Consider the following 20,160-nt stretch of genomic DNA (forward strand, 5'->3'; position numbering starts at 1 on the left):
TTAAGTTATCAGTTCTGCTTTAATTAGGCGCCGGAATGCAGTTTTATTCGGAACCAATCACTGAGACATTTTGTTATTTAAAAAAACAAAAACAAACAATCTTTGTACTGTCGTTGTGTATATTCACGGTGTATTAAAATACATTTACATGCGGTTTGGTATCATTAGACCGAGGAGGGGGGGAAGTTGGCAATCTGATCATCCGTTACTGCTTGTTGTTTGGTTAAAAAGTAAATAGATAAAATAAACAAAAGGGAGACTAATGCCTAGTCCTTAGGCCCTAAAGGTGGCCATAGACGCACAGACAATATCGTATGAAACTAATTTTTGTACGATATTCGTTGCTTATGGTGGATAAAGAACCGACTGATATCGGCAGCAGACTTGGATATCGCTGATCGGGCATCCTGCTGCATATATATATATATATATATATATATATATATATATATATATATATATATATATATATATATATACAGAGAGAGAGAGATATATAGAGATTATATATATATATATATATATATATATATATTTATAGATATATCATTTTTCCCCCTGATTAAAGGGACAATGCACCCTTACAAGTAGGATTAATCTTTCATTGATTCATTCTTCCTTAAATAGTCTGCAAAATATAAGGGCTGCAGCCAATTGCAAAGAAAGAATGTTCTTCCTTCTCTGCATATTTGAATTTGGAAGAAAATGGTGCCGGTGGCATTGTGTATATAGTTCAATACAAACACGCCACCTACTGGGCGACAGTAATAAATACAAACACACAGAGAAGTAATATCCTCAGCCCTCATACTCCTCAGTCTGTTCCACAGATAATAAGACAGGCTACAATTACAGGCGGAGAAGCGGAATCCAAAGAACATTTCCTCCTCGATAAAGTTTGTTACTATCTAAGTGCTCAAACAAGAATACTCTGTAATACTCTAGTCTACCTCTACATGGTGCATTTGTACACGGTTAAATGCATAGTAAAATAGATTACAGTTCTGAAGGCCGACATTTACATCCGTCGGAATATGGAGAGAGCGCGACTTTTTTTATTATTATTATTATTATTATTGCAACTTCCATGTAAAACCAGCCTTTTAAAAATGTATCCGTTTATCCAGAACGCTTTTAGGCGGGGCGTAAGGAGTGGTGGATATTAAAATCCTGTCACTACGGAGATGTTGATGGCGGGTTGTTAGACGCGTTTCACGGTGAAATCCCACCAGCATGCGACCGGATTGGTTTGTTCATAAGACACTCCCCTTTTTCACCCCAAAGAAATGCAAGTTAAAGGATGATTGTGCACTGCGTGACAAGATGAGAAACTTTGGTTCATGCAAATCTTTCTCCTTCTGTTAAAATCAGCCCACGTTCTTTCATCTCAGCTGTTCTCTTTCCACATCACCAAATGGATACTATGATCCGGCATGCTCGTGGCAAAGACCAAACCCAGGTCGTTCACCCCATCCAGGCCATTCAACCAATCGATTTCCCCCGCCAAAAAGCTGGAACCCCTCTTGGACTTTCTGTATTCCGGCAGAGGCCAGCGGCTTATGAGTTTCTCTGTCCGTAAATCCATGATGTACAAGTTACGGTTATCAAACAGCAGAGCAAAGATGTCACCGAAGCCAAGTAACGAGAGGTTGGTAGAATCCGGCATTTTGATGATTCTGTCGAACAGAAAATTCCATTTTAGGATAACAGATGCTCCTTCAACATGAATATGGCTTGTGCAGAACAGAGGGGTTGTTTAAAAAATTAACTGTTATTATGATATAGAGAGCGATATTCTGAGACAATTTGTAATTGGTTTTAATTTTTTATTATTTGTGTTTTTTGTTATCTGGCTTTTTATTTAACAGCTCTCAAGCTTGTAATTTCAGGAATCTGGTTGCTAGGGTCCAAATTGCTCTAGTAACCATGCACTGATTTGAATAAGAGACTGGAATATGAATAGGAGAGGCCTGAATAGAAAGAGGAGTGATAAAAAATTGCAATAAAAATACATTTGTAGCCTTACAGAGCATTCGTTTTTTGAAAAATTTGAAAGCTTAAAAGAGTCAGAAAACAAATAATTCCAGAACTGTAAAAGATAAAAAATGAAGGACATTTGGAAAGTTGCTTAGAATTGGCCATTCTATAACATACTAAACGTTAACTTAAAGGTAAACCACACCTTTAAAGGGGATGTTCACCTAACAACACTTTTTTTCAGTTCAGTTGGTTTCAGATTGTTTCCAGAAATTAAGACTTTTTCCAATCACTTTCTTTTTTCTACGTGTTACTGTTTTTCTAATATTGAATTGTAAAGCGCCATTTTTCACCGTCTAAAGCAGCTCTGGGAAGGGGGGGGTCGCCGACCCTGTAAACTGTTGTAAATGGATACATTTCTTATCTTTGTTCCTGCTGAACAGAATATCTGGGTTTCATTAAAGGGGTTGTTCATCTTTCAGTTAACTCTTAGTATGATGTAGAGAGTGATATTCGGAGACAATTCTATTATTGAAGGTTTTTGAGTTATTTAGCTTTTTTTATTCAGCAACTCTTCAATTTGCATTTTAAGCCAACTGGTAACTAGGGTCCAAATGACCCTAGCAACCATGTGTTGATTTGAATAAGAGACTGGAATATGAATAGGAGAGGTCTGAATAGAAGAATCAATAATAAAAAGTAGCAATAACAATAAATGTGTAGCCTTACAGAACATTTGTTTTTTTTTTTTTAAAAGGGGACAGCGGCGCCCATTTGAAAGCTGCAAAGAATCAGAAAAAAAGAGAAATAACTATAAAAAATAAATAATAAAAACCAATTGAAAAGTTGCTTAGAATTGGCCGTTCTATAACATAATAAAAGTTACTTTAAAACAAACCACCATATCCCAAAGACATGCTCTATACAAACAAGCCCCTGTCCATTCCCCCAGCTGCGGATCTTGATAGGCTTTAAGATCAGAAGCAGCTGTGGGCTGGTGAATTGTTCTAAGCTCCTTGCAAGAACCAGGAAGTTGAAATGGGACTTTCAGTTTCAGTGTTTGGGTTGTTTTATGCAGTTGGGTATGGGAAGAGGATAAAGGTTAGACGAGATGGACGAGTGCAGTGTGAGAATTTGGGGAAGAGCTAATGCAACTTACCTGCGTATCTCATAACTAGCAAAGTCCCATTGGTACAATCCTAAGGCAGAACTGCAAACAATGTATTTCCCATCAAAGTGGAGCCGGGGCTGTAAGCATATACTGCGATCGTCAGACACATACAGAGTCTTTAAGCACTCGCAGTTAATTTCTCTTCCGATTGGCCAGATCTGGAAGAAAAAAAAAACACTCCCAGGTAAATGATGGCAGCTTACTGCCAAGCTATCCTTAAAGAGATACTGTCATGTTTTTTTCAAAACGCATCTGTTAATAGTGCTGCTCCAGCAGAATTCTGCACTGAAATCCATTTCTCAAAAGAGCAAACAGATTTTTTTTTATATCTAATTTTGAAATCTGACATGGGGCTAGACATATTGTCAGTTTCCTAGCTGCCCCCAGTCATGTGACTTGTGATCTGATAAACTTCAGTCTCTCTTTACTGCTGTACTGCAAGTTGGAGTGATATCACCCCCCTTCTTTCCCCCCAGCAGCCTAACAACAGAACAATGGGAAGGTAACCAGATAGCAGCTCCCTAACACAAGATAACAGCTGCCTGGTAGATCTAAGAACAACACTCAATAGTAAAATCCAGGTCCCACTGAGACACATTCAGTTACATTGAGTAGGAGAAACAACAGGCTGCCAGAAAGCAGTTCCATCCTAAAGTGCTGGCTCTTTCTGAAATCACATGACCAGGCAAAATGACCTGAGATGCACCTACACACCAATATTACAACTAAATACACTTGCTGGTTCAGGAATGACATTTTATATTGTACAGTGAATTATTTGAAGGGTAAACAGTGTCATTTAGAAATAAAAACGACACAAAAAATTGTAACAGAATCCCTTTAAATATATGAAGTTATGTTTGCTTTAAAACAACAACACTATTCAACCTTTTCAAAGAATCAGATTTAAATTTAATGAGGCATCTGATTTTTATTCTCACCCTCCCGACCGCTGGCAGAATCCTCTTTAGAGTCCAGAAGCCTTGTGCCAGCTCCGGTGCAAACACACTCGGCGGATTTCTGCAAAGAAACACGAGACTTTGTGTTTTTTGTAGGAATCTGCAGAGTTTGTTTAAGCCGGAGCCTACACAAGGATTCCGGACGCAAAGAGAGGAGGATATTCTGCTAGCGGCCGGGGACTGAAAATGCCCTACAGATTTCAGCAGGCTGAGTTCAGCCCCATCTGGCCCTAGCCGCAGAATCCCTGCTTTAAAGGAGAACTAAACCCTAAAATTCAATATGGCTAAAAATGCAATATTTTATATAGTGAACGTATTGCACTAGGCTAAAGCTTCAGCTTGTCAATAGCAGCAATGATCCAGGACTTCAAACTTGTCACAGGGGGTCACCATCTTGGAAAGTGTCTGTGACACTCACATGCTCAGTGGGCTCTGATTGGCTGTTGAGAAGCTAAGCTTAGGGCTCGTCGCTAATTATCCAGCAGAAAATGAGCTTCCCCTGTAATATAAGCTGATGCTACAGGTTTGCTGATTATTAAATTCTGATGCTAATTGCACTGGTTTCTGTGCTGCCATGTAGTAATTATCTGTATTAATTACTAATCAGTCTTATATTGTGACATTTCTATTCTATGTGTACTGTATATTGTGAGTGGCTCCCTAAGCTCAGTAAGTGACAGCAGCACAGAACATGTGCAGTGAATCAGCAGAAAAGAAGATGGGGAGCTACTGGGGCATCTTTGGAGACACAGATCTTTACTGCTAAAGGCCGTGGTTGCCTTGGGCTGGTACAGAAGCACAAAACATCATGTACAACATTTCTACCTACTTCTTTAGTTTAACTTTAGCTCTCCTTTAAAGTCTGCTGCCTGGGAAACAATATCTTATATATCTTCTGATAAGCCTTTATAGCAAGTGATGACTTTGCAGAGAGAAAGAATAGCAGAATACCTTGATTTCATATTTATCAGCACTCAGGAGAATGAAGTCTCCAGGGCTGTGCATGATGGACTCAACTTCACATTTCTGCAGAACAACCTGTGGAAAGATTTCCAGAATCAGTACATGCATTGCTCTTGCTTTTCCCCTGCTGCGCTCGTTTGAACGTCAACTACTTAAAGGGGTGGTTCACCTTGAAGTAAACTTTTAGTATCTTGTAGAATTCTAAGCAACTTTTCAATTGGTCTTCTATGGTTTTTAATTTACTTGCCTTCTTCTTTTGACTCTTTCCAGCTTTCAAATGGGTGTCACTGACCTTATCTAAAAAACTTTTTATTGCTTATTAATCTATTCAGGCCTCTCCTATTTATATTCCAGTCTCACATTCAAATCAATGCATGGTTGCTAGGGTAATTTAAGCCCTTACAACCAGATGGCTGAAATTGCAAATTGAAGAGCTGCTGAATAAAAAGTTAAATAACTCAAAAACTTGCAAATTGCAAATTGTCTCAGAATATCCCTCTCTACATCATACTAACAGTTCATTTAAAGGTGAACAACCACTTTAAGCCGTTCCCTCCTCCAAATTCATGTCTACCTTTGCACCACTATGTAATCACAAGAGGAAGACAAGACACAAGGTGACAGAAAACATGGAATAAAGGCAACAGAAAAATAGAACGCAGGTCCGAAAAGAACCAAAAAGAGAGCACAATAGAGAAGAGGGATGAAATATGGAAGTATGGATATGGGATCCATTATCCAGAATGCCCGAATGGCTCCCACAGACTTCATTTTATCCAAATTTATGGCAGCCATGTTCTTTCTTCGTCTTTTTCTGAAGTTTCGGTTGGAGTAAATGTCCGGTCCTGAACCACTGCACAGGGAGGAGGGAGGGGGTCTACCCAGGGTAGGGGGGAGGGTTTTTTTTTTAAATTATGGGTTGAATTCCCCTTTAAGGCCCCCATAAAAGGGCCGATAAAAGCTGCCGACAGACCGAGTCGGCAGCTTATTGGCCATGTGTGGGGCCATCCAACGGGCTTTCCCAATCAATAACTAGCCAAAAGTCGAGCAGATCTCTATCGGGCAGGTTCCCTTCGGATCTCAGCCACCCGTATCGGATGCATTATGATCCAATCGTTGGGCCCACGATTGGATTAGCCCGATATCTCCCACTTCAATATAACATCGCCAAACGAGAGGATCTCTAGGTCTATGGCCACCTTTAAGGTATGAAAATCCAAGTTACGGAAAGATCAGTAATCTGTAAAACCCCAGGTCCCGAGCATTCTGGAGAACAGGTCCCATACCTGTATTGCGTAATACACGGATGCCTTTTGAGTGCAAAAACTGCCCACTTATAGACCCCCATCATCGGCACATGACTGGTGTAAAACCTTACCTTTGTCACCCACTCAGTATGGCCGGTCAGCGTATTTAAACACGTTCCGGATGATAAGGCCCACGTTTTCACAGTGTTATCTGCTGAGCCGCTAACCAGTAAGTCCAGTTCATCATTGTAGTCCACGCTGAACACTACAAGAAAGAAGGAACAGAAAGGGGTATAATGAACCGTTTATTGTGACTGCTACACAGAAAGCTGAAGTGGATATTAATAGAATTATTCAAGGATACGTCAACCTTAAAAACAAGTGAATGTAAAATTGATACGAGTGCTATTCTAAGCACTTTGGCAACGTACAGTCATTTTTTCTGCAAACAGTGATTAGTTCTTTCAGCCAGATGCAGGTTGCACACTGAAAGCATTCATCTGATTGGTTGCCATGGGTTACTGCCCAGGTGCAAATGTGCCCACTGATTATAAATGACCTCACTGTCATTGCTACAGAGTCTGTGAAGCTTCTAGTAATGTGACTGGTTACAGCCTTTTAATGCCATACATGCACCCCAAATCTCCCCCTAACTGACCTTCAGACTGGGCCCCCTTAGCTCATAACAAGGTTACACATATATAGAAACATTGGGGTAACAGTCACCCTGCTATAGTTCCAGGGGTACCCAGGGTACAAATAAACACTCACCCCAAATCTCCCCCTAACTGACCTTCAGACTGGGCCCCCTTAGCTCATAACAAGGTTACACATATATAGAAACATTGGGGTAACAGTCACCCTGCTATAGTTCCAGGAGTACCCAGGGCACAAATAAACACTCACCCCAAATCTCCCCCTAACTGACCTTCAGGCTGGGCCCCCTTAGCTCATAACAAGGTTACAGATATATAGAAACATTGGGGTGTCACCCTGCTATAGTTCCAGGGGTACCCAGGACACCAATAAACACTCACCCCAAATCTCCCCCTAACTGACCTTCAGACTGGGCCCCCTTAGCTCATAACAAGGTTACAGATATATAGAAACATTGGGGTGTCACCCTGCTATAGTTCCAGGGGTACCCAGGGCACAAATAATCACTCACCCCAAATCTCCCCCTAACTGACCTTCGGATTGGGCCCCCTTAGCTCATAACAAGGTTACAGATATATAGAAACATTGGGGTGTCACCTTGCTATAGTTCCAGGGGTACCCAGGGTACAAATAGGCACTCACCCCAAATCTCCCCCTAACTGACCTTCGGATTGGGCCCCCTTAGCTCATAACAAGGTTACAGATATATAGAAACATTGGGGTAACCGTCATCCTGCTATAGTTCCAGGGGTACCCAGGGTACAAATAAGAACTCGCCCCATATTTCACTTTGGCAACGTACAGTCATTTATTTATTTTTAATTCCAAGATATTAAAGGGGTTGTATGATGCGGAGAGTGACATTCTGAGACAATTAGCAATTGGTTTTCATTTTTTATTATTTGTGGTTTTTGACTTATTTAGCTTTTTATTCAGCAGCTCTCCTGTTTTCAGTTTCAGCTATCTGGTTGCTAAGATTTAAATTCCCCTAGCAACCATGTATTGATTTAAATAAAACACTGGCATATGATTAGAAGAGGGTCTGAAAAGAAAAATGAGTAATAATAAGTACCAATATCTATACATTTGTAACCTTTCAGAGCATGTGTTTTAGATGGGTTCAGTGACCCCCATTTGAAAACTGGAAAGAGTCAGAAGAAAAAGGCAAATCATTCAAAAACGATACAAAAATAAATAATGAAGGCCAATTGAAAAGTTGCTTAGAATTAGCCATTCTATAACTTACTAAAAGTTTACTTAAAGGTGAACCACCCGTTTACAAAACTGCCATCTGCTGGTCAGTTTCCCACCAGTCTGACCACCAAGTAGTCAAGGAAGTTGTCAGGAGAAAGAAAGAGTCTGCTCTGATGTTCTTCTGCTTAGCAAAGATGTGAGAAAGGTTTCTAATTTTATTCCTAAGCAGAAGAACATCAGTTCAGCCTGTTTCTTTCTCCTGACAACTTCCTTGACTACTTGGTAGTCAGACTGGTGGGAAAATGACCAGCAGGTGGCGCTGTTGTAACAAAATTCATTCATATTAACAGTACATGTATCCCTTAATATCTTGGAATTAAAAAAATAAATAATGAATGTACATTACAAAAGTGCTTAGAATAACACCCTCGTTCTTTTTACATTCACTTATTTTTAAGGTTTACTTGCCAACTTTACTAGGTCACTCGGGGGTGAATAGCTTGTTACCTGCCCCTGTGTGACCTCTGAAGTTCTGAGTTTTGGCCCCAGTACTCCAATCCCAGCAGGCGACTGTGTTATCAAAGGAGCCGGTCACAAGCTTTTGCTCATCGAACGTCACAGCAGCGCACGTGTGGGTCTGGATGCCATATATACACTGTCCCGTGCTCACGTCCCAAAGTTTCGCTGATAAATCATCTGAACCTGGGGAGTACAAATTACACATGAACATGGAATTACATAGGAACATACTAAGCCCAACTGCCATACACATCCCATAACATATTCTTCCAGCCAGGCCACGTAGTACCCAAAGCAATACTTGGCCGAACCCCACTGTTACTAACTCACTTCACTTTCCACCACAGAGATCAAAGCAGTGCCCCATCACTGCACCCTACACCTACCTCTTACCCCTAGTCCCGGCCCTGTATATTCAGGGAAGGAATGTTCTGGGCACACAATAAGCTATACCCTCATACTGTACTGTCTAAGGGAATCAATATGGCACCTCCCTCCTCCTATATGTATAAATACAAATATACAGAGAAGGAATGTTCTGGGCACACAATAAGCTATACCCTCATACTGTACTATCTAAGGGAATCAATATGGCACCTCCTCCCATATGTATAAATACAAATATACAGAGAAGGAATGTTCTGGGCACACAATAAGCTACACCCTTATATTGTACTGTCTAAGGGATTCAATATGGCACCTCCTCCCATATGTATAAATACAAATATACAGAGAAGGAATGTTCTGGGCACACAATAAGCTACACCCTTATATTGTACTGTCTAAGGGAATCAATATGGCACCTCCACCCATATGTATAAATACAAATATACAGAGAAGGAATGTTCTGGGCACACAATAAGCTATACCCTCATACTGTACTGTCTAAGGGAATCAATATGGCACCTCCTCCCATATGTATAAATACAAATATACAGAGAAGGAATGTTCTGGGCACACAATAAGCTATACCCTCATACTGTACTGTCTAAGGGAATCAATATGGCACCTCCCTCCTCCTATATGTATAAATACAAATATACAGAGAAGGAATGTTCTGGGCACACAATAAGCTATACCCTCATACTGTACTATCTAAGGGAATCAATATGGCACCTCCTCCCATATGTATAAATACAAATATACAGAGAAGGAATGTTCTGGGCACACAATAAGCTACACCCTTATATTGTACTGTCTAAGGGAATCAATATGGCACCTCCTCCTCCCATATGTATAAATACAAATATACAGAGAAGGAATGTTCTGGGCACACAATAAGCTATACCCTCATACTGTACTGTCTAATGAATATGGCAGCTCCCACCCATATATATATAAGTAGATATATAAAAGGTATTTTGTTGTGCACCCATTAAACTATACTCACATACAACAATAATAGTACATATTGCCTTAATCCAACACATATGGATAGATGATGTCAGTGCACATGCTTAATGAATAGGAAGAATGCTAATGTACCTGTACACAGGAGTCCGTCCTTGTAATAAAGTGCATAAACTCTGGCACTGTGACCAATAAGTGATGCTGTTTGGAAGGCTTCATGGTCTTCGAGCTGTTTCATCCTAATTGCTGCCTTCAGGTAGACTTTCTTCCAGTGCGACGTATCTTGCACTGTCTCATCAATCTGCCAGCCCAAGTGCCGGCACGCCGTCTGCCACACCTCCGTACAGGCACTTATTACCTTGTTCCATTGCTTGGAGACCAGGCAGCACGTGAGTAAGGTCTGAGGGTCCAGCCATTTCAATAAGTAAAAGCTGAGCTCCAGAGGCAGGAGCCTGAGGAAGTCTCTTTTGAGCAGAGTCTCGAGGTTGTTGGAGAGGTGCCTCAGCTGTACGGCACCGCTCAGGCTAATCAAGTGATCCAACGTTTCATTTTTCTGCAGGTCCGTCAGGGTGTAGAACGTAGCCGAGAGATTTTCAAGCCATACTTCGAAGTCCTTTTTCTCCATAGGGTTATGGAAGAAACGACCTAGTGTAAAAAGTTGAAATTAAACATCAGTAAACGCCTACTTAAAGGGATGGTTCACATTTAAGGTAACTTTTAGTATGTTATAGAATGGCCACGTCTAAGCAACTTTTCAATTGGTCTTCATTATTTATAGTTTAATAGTCATTTGCCTTTTTCTTCCGTCTCTTTGTAGCTTTCAATTGAGCGTCGCTGACCTCTTCTAAAAAAACAAATGCTCTGTAAGGCTACAAATGTATTGTGATTGCTAATTTTTTATTGCTCATCTTTCTATTCAGGCCTCTCCTATTTATATTCCAGTCTCTTATTCAAATCAATGCATGGTTGCTAGGGGAATTTGGACCCTAGCTACCAAATTACTTAAAATGCAAATTGAAGAGCTGCTGAATAAAAAGCTAAATAACTCAAAAAACTTAAATAACAAAAAAATGAAAACCAATTGAAAACTGTCTACATCAGTGATCCCCAACCAGTAGCTCGTGAGTAACATGTTGCTCCCCAACCCATTGGATGTTGCTCCCAGTGGCCTCAAAGCAGGTGTTTATTTTTGAATTCCAGGCTTGGAGGCAAGTTTTGGTTGCAAAAAAAAACAGCTGTATTGCCTAATAGAGTCTCCTGTAGGCTGCCAGTCCACATAGGGGCTTCCAAATAGCCAATCACAGCCCGTCTTTGGCATCCTCAGGAACTATTTTCATGCTTATGTTGCTCCCCAACCCTTCTTACATTTGAATGTGGCTCACAGGTGAAAAAGGTTGGGGATCCCTGGTCTACATCACACTAAACGTTTTCTCAAAGGTGATCAACCCCTTTAATTCCATTAAAGGAGAACTAAACCCTAGAGCAGTAGGACCCCTCCAGGGATGTGTTGAGTTGGAGGACAGAGGGGTTCCCAAATCTGGAGTGGCAGGGGATAGAAAAGTTAGATAAAAAAAAATAGATAAAATGGGAGGCTTGCCTTGGCCACCCTTCTGTGTTTGGCCTGGATCTGCTCTTGACATTTCTCTGATCAGTTCTATTCCACAATGTGACAAACTCATGATATCAGCAGTGACGACGGTGGGTGGCAATATCTCCCCTTTAATAGGTTTCTGAGAGTACAGTAGTGGAATAGCTAGTATATTGTCAGACGAGTACAGGTATAGGACCTCTTATCCGGAATGCTCTGGGCCTGGGGTTTCCCGTAAAACGGATCTTATTGTAATTAGGATCTTTATTTTAGTCTACTAGAAAATCAATAAATAAAGCCAATAGGCTGGTTTTGCTTCCAATAAGGAGTAACTATATCTTAGTTGGGATCAAGTACAAGCTACTGTTTTATTATTACAAAGAAAAAGGAAATCACTTTTAAAAATGTTGATTACTTGGATAAAATAGGAGCTTTCTGGATAAAGTGTTTCTGGATAACGGAAACTGTAACTAAGATGCAGCTATTTAGGTGACATGGAGAGACACACATACCATATCAGTAACATTTCCTTTGAAAGTCCAACGACCTGCAGAGCTGAACTCACAGGATCCACCTGGGATAATGCAAGAGACAGAGCACTGAATATATATTATATCTACATGAAAATGAACAATTATCTGCATCTTTGCCAAACCTCTTGTTTCGGTCGTACCCACAATGCTGTATCACATGGTATAAGAGAATCAGTGAAGGCAAAAAATAGCCCTAGATATGAATAGAAACCTGGGGAGCCTCCTGCAAAATGGAAATGGTCTACGGGCAATGTCCGTTAAAGGTTGCACCCAATCCAGGATTCGGTTTGGGATACGGCCTTTTTCAGCAGGACTCTGATTCAAATGAATCCTAAACAATTAGGAGCGGGGGGGGGGGGGGGACGCGTTTCTTTTTGACCCAACACAAGGAAGTAAAAGTGTTTTCCCAATATTTGAATAAAATGTTATAATAAAATATTGGAATAAAATATTATAATAAAATATTGGAATAAAATATTATAATAAAAATTGGAATAAAATATTATAATGAAATATTGGAATAAATATTGGAATAAAATATTATAATAAAATATTGGAATAAAATATTATAATAAATAATATATTGGAATAAAATATAATAAAATATTGGAATAAAATATTATAATAAATAATATATTGGAAAAAAATATTGCAATAAAATATTATAATAAAATATTGGAAAAAAATATTATAATAAATATTGGAATAAATTATAATGAAATATTGGAAAAAAATATTGGAATAAAATGTTATAATAAAATACTGGAATAAATATTATAATAAAATATTGGAATAAAATGTTATAATAAAATACTGGAATAAAATATCATAATAAAATATTGGAATAAAATATTATAATAAAATATTGGAATAAAATATTATCATAACATATTATAATAAAATATTGGAATAACATATTGTAATAAAATATTGGAATAAAATATTATAATAAAATATTGGAATAAAATATTATAATAAAATATTGGAATAAAATATTGGAATAAAATATTATAATTAAATATTGGAATAAAATATTGGAATAAAATATTATAATACAATATTGGAATAAAATATTATAATAATATATTATATTAAAACATTGGAATAAAATATTATAATAAAATATTGGAATAAAATATTATAATAAAATATTGGAATAACATATTATAATAAAATATTATAACTAAAAAATGTTTGCCCTTCCCACCCCTAATTTGCATAGGATTCGACCAAATCCAAAATAGTGGATTTGGTGCATCCCTAATTAAAGGGGTTGTTCACTTTGAAATTAAATTTCAGTATGTAGAGCAGAGGTCCCCTACTTCTTTTGCACCACAGATCAGTTTCAAGCAAGACAATTTTTACAAGGAGGGGTATGTAGATGCATGGGTGCATTTTGGGATTACTAAAAAAACTGTCCAAACAGTATTCTGGTCATTATAGTGATCAGTAGACCCAGTTTGGCACAGCCCACGGCAGGTGGTTGGGGACCCCTGATGTAGAGAGTGATATTCTGAGACCAGGGTAGAACTGGGGGACCCGGGGTTACTGCTCCAGGGCCCCCAGCTGTGTCGGTGCACGATTGTGCATTTGTGCTCATGCACGAGACGCTGCGTTTGTGTGCATGTGTGCTGCACCAAGTATGCACACACTGTTTTTGACGCAACCTTGCAACTAAGGGAGCAGCATTAAGAAGCGGATATGGGTGCAGATCTGGGCTGGCGGGGCCCACAAGGGTTTTTTTCCAGTGTCCCGCCGACCCTGTCTCAGACAATTTGCAATTGGTTTTCATTTTTTATCATTTGTGGTTTTTGACTTATTTATCTTTTTATTCAGCAGCTCTCCAGTTTCGGCAATCTGGTTGCTAGGGTCCAAATTCCCCTAGCAACCATGCAATGATTTGAATAAGAGACTGGAATATGAATAGGAGAGATAGATTAGAAAAAAAAGTAGTAATAACAATACATTTGTAGCCTTACAGAGAATTTGTTTTCTAGATGGAGTCAGTGACCCCCCCCCCCCCTTTTAGCTGGAAAGAGTCAGAAGTCGATGGCAAATAATTTAAAAACAAAAAACAAAGACCAATTGAAAAGTTGCTTCGAAGTAGCCATACTAGGACATACTACAAGTAAAGTTAAAGGTGATGCTCCGCTTTATTTAAGGCTTGAATTGGAAGAGGGAGTCCCAGCCTTACTATTAGTAGGGATATTATTCCTATAGAGCAGAAGCAGCTTTATATACAAGTACATAGGGAATAATGACTGTTTAATAACATATTAGTGCCCTGGGATGAAGTGTGGTCCCTCCAAGCTGCTGACAGTTCCCACACAAACACGAGCACTGGGGGTGACAATGCAAATTCTCACTACAAAGCTGCCCCAGTACAAAGCTGAAGCCAAGGCTGGCCCAATAAATACCTCTCAGCCCGCGGGCTCCTGCTTTTCCTCACAGCGGCCATATTGGTAGGGGCGGAGGCAACTAAGCACTTCCGCCTCGCTCATACTCCTCCCAGCGAATGACTAGACCTGAACAGCGGCAGAAGCTCTAATAAAATACAACGCTTTCTGCTTAAAGTATCTGGCGTGAGAGAAATTATCCTCTTCTGCCCAAAACGAAGTCTGAGCGATGCTCTATTACACTGGCCTGACAGGGGTTTTCTCTGGTGACGCTACCGAAACGAATCGACTTGTCTTCCCTGACAGTGACATCCAGTGACATGGTCAGCTGATGCCTAGAGCTGTCACGTGACCGAGGATACCGCACAGCTGTGAAAATAGTCTTTCAATCCGGCGACAAGGGGACAGCTCGTTCCTTCCTGACCTGCTGAAGGTATTGTTCTACTGCTCTCTATTCCTCTTACACTTTTATATGAGTTATACAGGGGACTCTGATTAGCACTCCTGTATTATAAGGGATAATGTATCCCCTACTGTAAATGATAAGGATATTAGAAGTCACTGAGAGTTGTTCTGTGACCATATAAAGGCACAAGGCTGCAGGCTGAGTTATACAGTGGACTCTGAGTAGCACTCCTGTATTATAAGGGATAATGTACCCCCTACTGTAAATGATAAGGATATTAGAAGTCACTGAGGGGTTGTTCTGTGACCATATAAAGGCACAAGGCTGCAGGCTGAGTTATACAGGGAACTCTGAGTATCACTCATGTATTATAAGGGATAATGTACCCCCTACTGTAAATGATAAGGATATTAGAAGTCACTGAGGGGTTGTTCTGTGACCATATAAAGACACAAGGCTGCAGACTGAGTTATACAGGGAACTCTGAGTATCACTCATGTATTATAAGGGATAATGTACCCCCTACTGTAAATGATAAGGATATTAGAAGTCACTGAGGGGTTGTTCTGTGACCATATAAAGACACAAGGCTGCAGACTGAGTTATACAGGGAACTCTGAGTATCACTCATGTATTATAAGGGATAATGTACCCCCTACTGTAAATGATAAGGACATTAGAAGTCACTGAGGGGTTGTTCTGTGACCATATAAAGGCACAAGGCTGCAGGCTGAGTTATACAGGGAACTCTGAGTATCACTCATGTATTATAAGGGATAATGTACCCCCTACTGTAAATGATAAGGATATTAGAAGTCACTGAGGGGTTGTTCTGTGACTATATAAAGACACAAGGCTGCAGGCTGAGTTATACAGGGAACTCTGAGTATCACTCATGTATTATAAGGGATAATGTACCCCTACTGTAAATGATAAGGATATTAGAAGTCACTGAGGGGTTTGTTCTGTGACCATATAAAGACACAAGGCTGCAGGCTGAGTTATACAGGGAACTCTGAGTATCACTCATGTATTATAAGGGATAATGTACCCCCTACTGTAAATGATAAGGATATTAGAAGTCACTGAGGGGTTGTTCTGTGACCATATAAAGGCACAAGGCTGAGTTATACAGGGAACTCTGAGTATCACTCATGTATTATAAGGGATAATGTACCCCCTACTGTAAATGATAAGGATATTATAAGTCACTGAGGGGTTGTTCTGTGACCATATAAAGGCACAAGGCTGCAGACTGAGTTATATTATGTTATACTGTAAATGATAAGGATTTAAACGTCTATATTTATTTTTTTTACTTTTAGTGTGGATCTGGATTATATTCAGTTTGATATCTATATGTTCATATTTTAATACCTGTCTGTCTGTCTCTCTCTGCCAGTTGTCTGTCATTATTACTCTTTCCTTTCCATTTTCACACACACACACAAAAAAAATATCTTTTTTAGATCTTCAGGAAAATGAATTCCGAAGATCTTCAACCTCTGCTGGATTCTCCCAGGCGTGAGGGGAACGAGAGTCTCCTTAACAGATATTTAAAGTAAGTTTGCTTCTTTTCTCATTTTTATAGTTCATTTTCATTTATCATTATGGTATTTATTGGGGGTTTCCTCCCCCCGACACTCCAAACATAAAACCTGCCCCTAGTGTGTGGGAATTGTAAGCTCCACTGGGGCAGGGGCCAATGGGAATGATGTATAAATCTATTATATACAAGAGCTATGGGTATCCTTTAAATTATATCCATATAAATATTGCTTAGTGATGTCATCAGTTATAAGTGAGGCTCAGTGATGTCATTTGTCACACAATTCACTCTGTAAACTCTTCGATGGCTTATTATATCCTTATATTTTACAATAGGGGGCTATATAATTCACTATATCATTTCAATATACTGCTGGGTATATGTATTATGCATAATACGCTACGGAATAAGAAATACAAGGTCTGGCACTCACCAGTCTTTGTGAAAAATAAACAAAAAGTGTCTCGGCTCACATCACATTCCTGAAGAAGGCTGCAATGTGAGGCGAAACGTTGAATAAACACTGTTGTTTATTTTTTACAAAGACCTGTGAGTGCAGGAGTTTATTTGTGTGAATAAAGTACCCCCTCTTGTAAAGTATAAGGATATTATAAGTTACCGAGGAGTTTCATGACCATATAAAAACACGAGGCCGGAGGTCATGGAATCCAATTATATTATTATTATATATTTTATTATTATTATTTATTATAATACACAAGTTTCAGTGAGTCATTTGACAGAAATGACATCTGAACTCAACGTTTATAACTGATGACATCAGAACTCACCATTTATAAGGATATCATTTACAAGATATTCATGGCTTTTGTGTATTATAATGTGATACAGACCTCATAGTGTAGCTTCAGTGCCATTGAGATAAATGCTGCTGATAATATTATATAACCATATATTTATCCATTTCAATTCCAAAGAGATCCGCACTCACAGGTCTTTTTAAATTTAAAAAAATGTTTTATTGCAGAGTTATAGACTGACATTTCGGCCTCCGCTCGGGCCTTTCCCAAAGTAACTAGTTAACACTTAGGGGCAGATTTATCAAATGTCGAGGTCAATTTTCGAATGAAAAAAAATTAGAATCTTGAGCTATTTTTTGTGTACTCCGACTAGGGAGTAGTCCAAATTCGATTCGAGTTTGAAAAAAATTCAAAAATAGACATTGACATTTATCATGTACGGTCTATTTAAAAATTCGACTTCGACATTCGCCATCTAAAACCTGCCGAATTGCTGTTTTAGCCTATTGGGGAACCTCCTAGAACCTGAATTTGGAGTTCAATTGGTGGACTTTGAAAAATCTAAGTTTTTTTGGGGAAAAACTTATAATCGAATTCGATCGAATGCGATATTCCTTCGATTCGTACGATTCGAATTTGGCCAAATACGGACCTATTCGACCAAAAAAAAACTTTGACTTCATTTCGGCTGGTCTTTTTTCACCTTCAAACAACTATTTATTTTCAGACAGATCACCAGAAATAAAGACTTTTTCCAATTACTTTCTATTTTCTATGTGTGACAGTTTTTCTAATATTGAATTGTAAAGTTTGATTTTTCGCCTTGTAAAACAGCTCTGGGAGGGTCGCAGACCCTGTAAATTGTTCTAACCTGATACATTTAGTTGATATATTTCTTATGTTTGTCCCCGCTGAGCAGAATCTCTGGGTTTCATTACAGGCAGCTGTTAGAATTGATCCAATAGTTGCTGATACTCCAGAGATGCTGCTGAGGAATGGATCAACTCAATGTTGTAAATTGTAACCGTTTAGAATCTGAATTACTGAGCTGCCAGACTCGGGCATTCAACTTTAAGCTTAGGTTTTGGAAAAACGGTAAAAAATAAATAATTGAGAGTAATTGAAAAAAGTCTTTATTTCTAGGGAAAATTCTGAAAAAACTGCTTGGAAGGTGAACAACCTCTTTAGTGGATTACATTATAAATAGTTCATCTATTTCTTGTGCAAGTAGCAAAAGGTTAAAAATCGCAAGTTAAAAACTAAACACTAAGTAACAATATTTTAGTTTTAGACATATTATACATTAGGTTTCACAAGCTGTGTTACATATACAGGTATAGGATCCCTTATTCGGAAACCCGATATCCAGAAAGCTCCCATAGACTCCATTTTATCCAAATAATCCAAATTCTTAAAAATGATTTCCTTTTTCTCTGTAATAATAAAACAGTCGCTTGTACTTGATCCCAACTAAGATATAATTAATCCTTATTGGAAGCAGAACCAGCCTATTGGCTTTATTTCATGTTTAAATGAATTTATAGTAGACTTAAGGCATGAAGACACAAATTACGGAAAGATCTGTTATCCGGAAAACCCCAGGTCCCGAGCATTCTGGATAACAGGTCTCATACCTGTACTACTAAAGTGTCATTCTCTGAGGATGTAATAAATCCTGGTGTTGCTCCTCCTGGTTCTATGCTATATTCTCATCCCCGTTCACTGTAGTTGTGTTTGCCATCCAATAAACTCATTGCCTTCCCTTTAAACCCAACACTACATACTATAAGTAGTGATATATATATATATATTTCTGTACTTCACAGCAATGTCCAGAACAAGAACCTGTATTTGGCAACATTCGCTGCCGTCCTTGGACCTTTAAGCTTCGGGTTTGTCCTGGGCTACAGTTCCCCGGCTATTGCAGAGCTAACGGATGCGGACGACCCTCATTTGGCATTAGACAAAAATGCAGCATCGTGGTTTGGGGTAAGTATTGGCTGCGACACCATGCACGGCTGCCTTGTTTCTTAATATAATGATATCTTAATACAGTGATTCCTGCTTTTAACGTGGCAGTTCACCTTTAAGTTAACTTTTAGTATATTATAGAGTGGCCAAGTCTAAGCAACTTTTCAATTTGTCTTCATTATTTATTCTTTTTATAGTTTTTAAATTATTTGCCTCCTTCTTCTGACTCTTTCCAGCTTTCAAATGGGGGGTCACTGACCCCATCTAAAAAACAAATGCTCAGTAAGGCTATACAAGTATTGTTTCTGCTTCTTTTTTTACTCCTCTTTCTATTCAGGCCTCTCCTATTCATATTCCAGTCTCTCGTTCAAATCAATGCATGGTTGCTAGGGGAATTTGGAGCCTAGCAACCAGATGGCTAAAATTGCAAACTGGAGAGCTGCTGAATAAAAAGCGAAATAACTCAAAATCCACAAATAATAAAAAATGAAAACCAATTGCAAATTGTCTCAGAATATCCATCTCTACATCATAGTAATGGTTCATATAAAGGTTAACAACCCTGTTAAGCCTAAAAATGAAGTTATGGTCACCAGTGTTTCAATTCTATTTTATTTTTGGGGTCTACATGTCTGTAAATCTTGGAGGGGAGGCTGCTGGTCTGCAGTATGTCGCCCTGTGCCACAAATGCAACATTACATGCCAAGGACTGCTCTGCCTTGTGGCTTGTTAAAAGCCTATTAACATCCAAGTAACCCTTTCTTTGTTGTGCCTCTTTTAATTATTAGCCTTATCAGGGTTTTGGTTTAATACCAGATGCTGCCTTCCTACTCCTGTGTCAGATTTGATATGGAAGCTTTTAAAGGGGAAGTTGACAAATTGTGTATACACATTGGCTACAGTAGTGGCTCACAGGAAG

At 38.9% G+C, this 20,160-nt stretch overlaps 2 protein-coding genes across 3 annotated transcripts in view; one reads left to right on the plus strand and one right to left on the minus strand.

Moving 5' to 3' along the window:
* fbxw2.L (F-box and WD repeat domain containing 2 L homeolog) lies at positions 1-14,677 on the minus strand. Of its 2 annotated transcripts, XM_041571920.1 has the most exons (8): positions 14,576-14,677; positions 12,138-12,199; positions 10,173-10,682; positions 8,676-8,870; positions 6,449-6,582; positions 5,059-5,145; positions 3,137-3,306; positions 1-1,676 (listed from the first exon to the last, which is right to left on the minus strand). In XM_041571920.1, exons 3-8 carry the CDS (start codon positions 10,660-10,662, stop codon positions 1,388-1,390), a joined length of 1,365 nt encoding a protein of 454 aa, XP_041427854.1. In that variant the 5' UTR covers positions 10,663-10,682; positions 12,138-12,199; positions 14,576-14,677; the 3' UTR covers positions 1-1,387.
* Positions 14,677-20,160, plus strand: part of slc2a8.L (solute carrier family 2 member 8 L homeolog) — a 15,689-nt gene continuing 10,205 nt past the window's right edge. Inside the window, exons 1-3 of the mRNA XM_041572363.1 lie at positions 14,677-14,987; positions 16,430-16,521; positions 19,097-19,259. Of these exons, the coding sequence (XP_041428297.1) occupies positions 16,442-16,521; positions 19,097-19,259 (243 nt within the window). The 5' untranslated portion in view covers positions 14,677-14,987; positions 16,430-16,441. The remainder of the gene's footprint in view (positions 14,988-16,429; positions 16,522-19,096; positions 19,260-20,160) is intronic.

This window comes from Xenopus laevis, chromosome 8L (assembly GCF_017654675.1).
Source record: "Xenopus laevis strain J_2021 chromosome 8L, Xenopus_laevis_v10.1, whole genome shotgun sequence".
NCBI lineage: Eukaryota > Metazoa > Chordata > Amphibia > Anura > Pipidae > Xenopus > Xenopus laevis.

Bases quoted from the DNA above. Each gene is read 5' to 3' on its own strand.
- fbxw2.L (XM_041571920.1), bottom strand. From the start codon at position 10,662: ATGGAGAAAAAGGACTTCGAAGTATGGCTTGAAAATCTCTCGGCTACG. The intron at 6,583-8,675 runs GTAACAAGCTAT...TCTTTCTTGTAG, and splicing joins CAGAGGTCACACAGGGGCAG to TGTTCAGCGTGGACTACAAT. The intron at 3,307-5,058 runs GTATTCTGCTAT...TTTTTCTTCCAG, and splicing joins CTGATAAATATGAAATCAAG to ATCTGGCCAATCGGAAGAGA.